This window comes from Vigna unguiculata, chromosome 6, assembly GCF_037176805.1.
Source record: "Vigna unguiculata cultivar grain cowpea cultivar isolate G323 ecotype 2 chromosome 6, ASM3717680v1, whole genome shotgun sequence".
NCBI classification, from domain to species: domain Eukaryota; kingdom Viridiplantae; phylum Streptophyta; class Magnoliopsida; order Fabales; family Fabaceae; genus Vigna; species Vigna unguiculata.
In genome coordinates this window covers 41,296,739-41,303,499 of record NC_140797.1, presented here as the reverse complement: position 1 = coordinate 41,303,499, position 6,761 = coordinate 41,296,739, and the positions used below count along the sequence as shown (strand labels likewise).

At 35.2% G+C, this 6,761-nt stretch overlaps 1 protein-coding gene across 1 annotated transcript; it reads left to right on the top strand.

The window, feature by feature from the left end:
• The first annotated feature begins 827 nt into the window (after positions 1-827).
• Positions 828-4,665, top strand: LOC114186597 (acetate--CoA ligase CCL3-like). Its single transcript, XM_028074550.2, has 5 exons — positions 828-995; positions 1,088-1,325; positions 2,692-3,279; positions 3,352-3,486; positions 3,707-4,665. Exons 2-5 carry the CDS (start codon positions 1,110-1,112, stop codon positions 4,466-4,468), a joined length of 1,701 nt encoding a protein of 566 aa, XP_027930351.2. The 5' UTR covers positions 828-995; positions 1,088-1,109; the 3' UTR covers positions 4,469-4,665.
• Positions 4,666-6,761: the final 2,096 nt, after the last annotated feature.

Here is a 6,761-nt window from a genome sequence, read left to right as displayed (position 1 = left end):
GATACTTAATAAATGAAAACATAAAAATAATTATTTTTTACAGAAAACATATCATAGAATTTAGATAGCATAATATTGCACACAATATGTATCTCACAATTTTTATAAGAAGCATTTGAAATTAAATATCATGCTTGATGTAACACCTTTGGAATGGCGTTTATATAACCAACTTATAAAGGCATATCAGGTCTTCCTATCATTTAACACACACCCACACATAATACCTGGTTACTTGTGTATACTACTAGGATTTGCTTTTGTTTACTATGAAGTTTCCAAACATTGCATGTAGACAGGTTGTAATAGATAACAACTATTGCATATTTAAAAAAATATTAATCATCTTTTCACACTCAAATATAATCATTTGACACCCTTTAACAAGTTTTATACCTCAAGTAACAATAGATAAATAAAAGGGACAGAAAGAAAGATATAAAAAAAGATGAAGGAAGTTAACCAATGCATAAATTATTGCAATACGCATTATGCAGCATCGCCAACATAAAAGAAAATTCGGAGAAGCAAGTATCCCAAGAAAAGAAAATTCAGAAAATACCATCCAACCAAAAGAAATTCTTTGTTGAGTCGTTAATTATTTTCTGGTTGTTTTGGTTACTAGAAAAAAAAAAAAAACCTGTTCTTTTATTTCATTAGTACTGAGAACTCTTGCTTAATTTTAAGCAAATCTCACTTTAATGTCAGCTTCATGTAATGCATGGTTCTAACAAGTGACGTCGTATAAGGCAAAATCCACCACACTCCATGATAATAAGAACCGTTGGATTATCAAGACCCATCGAGTGTAATGAATAGTTGTGATGAAGTTTCGCGGGAAGTTATACAAAATGTTTGTGTGCATTTGAAAGATTAAATCTTTTTCTCCGAAAATACATGAGATCAATATAAACATAACCAAAATCCAGAAATTTCTGTAAATTTGTCGTTCAACTTTGGTACAAGAAGGTGATTCGTACTTCCATTTTCTAAAGGTTAGTGTTTTGATGTTTTTTCTGGTTTTTCAATTGCACCCATGGATCCTCTCCCATTATATATTCTGAGTCCTCCTTGAACATTGATTCAGCGTTGAGAGAAAGGTACAGGAAATGGGTGTGGAGCGCGACATAGACGATTTGCCCAAGAACGATGCGAACCACGCTGCTTTAACCCCTCTGTGGTTCTTGGAAAGAGCAGCTCTGGTGCACCCCACCAGAAGATCCATCGTCCACGGATCACGACACTACACGTGGCTTCAGACTTACCAGCGTTGCCGTCGATTCGCTTCTGCTCTCTCTAACCATTCCATCGGCCTCCCCAACACCGTACCTCTCTTCTACCTCTAATTCTTTTACTCTCTTCATGTTAATGTTGCTGTTCCCTCCCGTTTATAATCGCAACCAAATATCCAAAATAAATAATAATTCAGATACACTGATTAACCTATTTCAGATAGGAACATTTTTGCTTCTTCATTATAAAATTGAGAACACTGGGTAATTAAAACTGCATACACTTTTAAAATGAAGTAAAGGAATGAGAGATAATTCAATGAAATAAAAGATTATAATACTATTCTCAACTCAAAATCTGAACATACCTGTTTCTGACTATTTTTCTTTTATATGCATTTTTATAATAAATGTTGGATATGTTCATTAATATAGTTGGATTAGTCACTTTACCAAGACAAATCACTGATTTTGGAAAGATTTAACACCATTGAATTATGAGTCAACAAGAAAATATGATACCACTTCGAATTCAAAATTTTAAAACTATGTATTTGTTGTCTTCTTTTTCTCTTTATATGTTATTCAATTCTCTAATAAGTTTAACTTATATTTGTTTAATCGTCTTCCTCTCATGTATGAGTTAGGCTTTTATCATAGGTTTAACTATAACAAGGATATGTTAATTTGTCTCTATTTAATGATCACCAACACAAATCATCTCAACACACTTCCTTATTATTAGAAATTTGAGTTTGAAGTTGAATAAGATATAGGGAAAAAAATCACTAACCCAAAGTTTTAAAATTTTAGATTAAAATGATGTCATGATCTTTTATATGGTTGGCCCATGGTTCAACGATGAATCTCCTTATTATACTTCTCTTAGATATTAAGAATCTAAATATAAGTTAAAAATTTAAGAAAGTTGAACAATATATATAATGAAAAAGTATATAAAGAAAAGAGACTCATAGAAACACACAATTTTAAGGATTTTTGTTGAAGACGGTGCTATGATCTCTTCAATGGTTGACTCATGGTTCATCAGAGAGTTGAATCTTTTTAGTACATCTCTTCCTATAAATAGTCCAACCGTAATATCAAAACCAATCATTTGTCTTGGTAACTAAGGAGACAAACATGTCTGATTCTGGTAAACCTCAACAGTTGGGTCTGTGTTGAGATAATGTATTTTAGTGATCAAAAGGATAGTCTGAAAGTTTAAGAAAGTTCAATAATATATAAAGAAGTATAAAGATTTTTGGGTTGGAGAGGGTGTCATGATCCCGATACATGTTTTATTAGTGTGAATGTCTCTTCCCTAAAAGGTAGTCCTAACAACATGATGGTCGTGTTGGTGCTGCTAATAGTTTGTTTGTAGTCCGTATATGAATTTTATGTTATTGTCATTTGTTGCATTAAAGTGTGTTGAGTTGTAATGTAATGGTGGCATCAGGTAGCTGTTATTGCACCCAACATTCCAGCCTTCTATGAAGCTCATTTTGGAATTCCAATGGCAGGAGCTGTGCTGAACGCAGTTAACATTCGTCTCAACGCTCCAGCAATAGCTTTTCTCCTCGCTCATTCATCGACAGCAGCAGTGATCGTGGACCAAGAGTTCTTTTCCGTGGCAGAAGAATCCTTGAAAATCTGGTCTGAGAACAGCAAAACCTTTAAACCTCCTATTTTAATTGTCATTGGTGACGAAAACTGCCACCCCAAGGTTCTGAAAAACTGTGTATCCAGAGGAGCCGTTGAGTACGAGACATTTCTTGAAGGTGGTGACCCTGAGTTCAAGTGGAAGCCTCCTCAGGATGAGTGGCAAAGCATTGCTCTTGGTTACACTTCTGGTACCACTGCTAGTCCTAAGGGTGTGGTGTTACACCACCGAGGGGCGTATCTCATGTCTCTCAGTGCAGCTCTTAACTGGGGAATGAGTGAAGGTGCTGTGTATCTGTGGACACTTCCCATGTTTCATTGCAATGGCTGGTGCTATCCCTGGACACTTGCTGCTCTTTGTGGAACTAACATTTGTATGAGACAGGTAAATTTATGTGAGTGATTTTGTTCTTCATGGTTGGGTTAAACTTTAACATTTGGTTTTGCATTAACAAAGGTAACAGCTAAGGCAGTATATGCAGCCATTGCCAAGTACAAAGTGACTCATTTTTGTGCAGCACCAGTGGTTCTTAACTCAATAGTGAATGCCTCGTCTGAAGAAGTGATCCTTCCTCTGCCCCATGTTGTAGAGGTGTGTTGGGTTTATATATTTATGGTTATAGACATTTGAGATATTGTGATTCCATATAGTTATATTATATTAGTCTTACACATATAAGGTATTTGATACCACTTTTACCCCAAGACTTTAAGGTAATGATGTTATGGGTCTTTATTCTTATACAGTGTTTAACTTTGTTTATTCTATCTAACGTGGGACTTTGACTCACACTTGAACTATTTTCGTCAAGGTGAACACAGCTGGTGCTGCTCCTCCTCCGTCTATGATTGCTGAAATGTCTGAAAAAGGATTTCGTGTGACTCACACGTACGGTCTCTCAGAAACCTACGGCCCCTCCACCATATGTGCTCGGAAGCCAGAGTGGGAATCACTTCCTATTGAAAAACAAGCCCGGCTCAGCGCAAGGCAAGGGGTGCGGTACATTGCCTTGGAAGGCCTAGAAGTTATGAACCCAAAAACCATGGAACCTGTTCCCGCTGATGGTGGCACTGTGGGTGAGATCATGATGAGGGGCAATGCTGTGATGAAAGGGTATCTGAAGAACCCCAGAGCCAATAAGGAGGCGTTTGCAAATGGGTGGTTTCATTCTGGCGATCTGGCTGTGAAGCATAAAGATGGATACATAGAAATCAAAGACAGGTCAAAGGACATCATCATCTCGGGTGGTGAAAACATTAGCAGTGTCGAAATAGAGCATGTTCTGTTCTCTCATCCTGCCATACTGGAGGCAGCAGTGGTGGCAAGGCCAGATGAGAAGTGGGGTGAGTCACCTTGTGCGTTTGTGACACTGAAGGGAGACGTGGATGGTGGCAATGAGCAGCGTTTGGTTGAAGACATAGTTAAGTTCTGTAGGTCACACATGCCTGCTTATTGGGTTCCAAAATCAGTTGTGTTTGGACCATTGCCGAAGACAGCTACTGGGAAGACACAGAAGCCGTTGCTCAGAGCAAAGGCTAAGGAGATGGGGCCTTTAAGGAAGAGCAAGTTGTAACCATGTCACATCATGCTTTGGTTGTTGCTCTGTAACATGTTGTGCCTAGGATTATTTTTGCTGTTTCTTAACTACAATAAAACTTCGGAGAATGGGAGTTTACAGAATTAGAAGTGAAGAGTTTTTGTATGTGGTAGTTGTATGATTATACAATTTTACTGTGGCTTTCAATAATTTTTTTCGATTTATTTGATTAAGATTTTTGGTGTTGAAATGAAAAATAGAAGATATACACTTGTTGTTACTGTCACTCACTAACTACTAAGAGAGGAAGAACATGTTGATTTTCCAGTTGAAAAACACTCTAACGTGGGTTACCAATAGCTAGTTATTGCTTTTAGGTTTGGAAGCATTATAATTAGTGCTAGCTAAAAAACAAATGTGTGCGTGAGAGTCTCTACAGACATTTGAGTGAATCGATTGAAACTTATCACTAGTTATTGAGGATAAACTATTCTAAGCAAATCAAATGAATTTCAATGATAAATTTCAAAACGGATTTTTTTGCTAAACCGGTTGAGCCCATTTTGGTTTGGCCCATTTCAAATATAACGTGTGCAGACAAAAACCCACTTTATAATAATATACACAAAACTTTATTTTAATTTAATCCCTCAACTTTCCAACATAAATGTCCATTGTTTTAGTGAGTTTTCAAATATACTACTTGTTCCTTATATTTTAATAACAATTACAAGATGGCTGCGTTCCATCACTTAAAGAAGGTTGAAGCACATGCACAATTAAATGCAACTACACAAAGCATAATACACTCTGTATATATTAGGAATGCAATTAAGAAATACAAAATAAGTCATATGTTCTGTGAATTTTTAATATCAGTTTACAAAATAATAATTTGTTCTATTGATCATTAAATAATACAACAACAAATAGAAGTAAGAAAAAAAAAAACATGTAGATGAGACAAGGAAACCTAATGTGGAAGCAAAAGGAATTAAGTGGGGTTAGATTATTAAACAGTTGTTGTCATTAATGAGAGCATGATAAATTTAGATATTTGCTTTAAAAAGATGTATTGTCTTTTCGATTGAGATGACCCAATTGATAATAATTGATTATGTGAAGTTCATTATCCAATACCACAGGCTACTAATATCAAATTAAAATAGCTTAGAAGCTAGTTGCTAACGTGCTTCCTCGGTCTAATTGACTATTAATCTTCCACATTGAATTTGTCTTGCAAGGTCTAAATGGTTTGAGTTGTGTGTGTTAGAATAGAAAAAAGACAAAAGGCAAGAAGAGTATATGTGGGTTTTTGTTGAACTTGAAAAGCACTTAAAGGGTTGTGACATAGGATCTCTAAATGAGTCCCAAAATAAGGGCCAATGGATTGAACAACCTTGCTATGGCACATGGAAAACTGCCACGTGACCCATCACCCATCACCCAAACCCTTAATCCTGTTTTTCAGTTAAATATTTTAATTGTATGAAACTTTAAATTAAGATTTTTTCACATGGAAGGGATCTTATTTTGCAACTCCCAATGTGCATCTCTTATGAACTAAGATCCTCATCTTCATCATCTCAATCATCATCACCTTCATCAACTTAACCTAACCACATTTCTATATTCAATTGCTTGCTTTACCCTTTTCTTAAGTCTTTCAAGTTTTGTTAAATTACAGGGGAAGTAATTAAAGAAAATTTCGATAGATGAAGAAGCCAAACGTGTGTGGTGATCACGAACATTATTATTTATATATAATAATAACATATATAATATACGTAAGTGTTCAAATATTTATTTTTTTTGGGGGGTTTTATGTTAGAGAACTAATGTACGTGTGTGTTGATGGTACATGAAATTCTACAGCTAAGCCTAATAAGTAGGCACTGTGGTTGGTGGTCGGGTGCAAGAACCCCACCCTATCAGATATAAAGTGATTTTGTCTTTTTCCTATTGCCTTCTTCTTTCTTCTTAATTAAAAATGGAGTTCACTCATTCTAAAGTGCAAATTAGGAGGAACAAAAAACACCCTATGTACATCAACTTTCTACTATAATTCACATGCTAACTAGGCAATAATCATGGCTTATTAAGAACTGTTCAGTAAAACTTTTATATGATGATTCATATCAATTCAAAAGAAAGATGGATGAACATTTTTCTTCATTTAAATATCCAATAATCTTGTTTTTTTTTTTTTACCGTTTTCGACCACCCTATCTATGAATTAATTTTAACCATTAAATTAGATGAAATAAAATAAATTTAAATTTAGTATAAGTTTTTAACACGGCAATAGATGGAAATGGACATTTGTTGA

Bases quoted from the DNA above. Each gene is read 5' to 3' on its own strand.
- LOC114186597 (XM_028074550.2), top strand. From the start codon at position 1,110: ATGGGTGTGGAGCGCGACATAGACGATTTGCCCAAGAACGATGCGAAC. The intron at 3,280-3,351 runs GTAAATTTATGT...GCATTAACAAAG, and splicing joins CTAACATTTGTATGAGACAG to GTAACAGCTAAGGCAGTATA. The intron at 3,487-3,706 runs GTGTGTTGGGTT...ATTTTCGTCAAG, and splicing joins CTCTGCCCCATGTTGTAGAG to GTGAACACAGCTGGTGCTGC.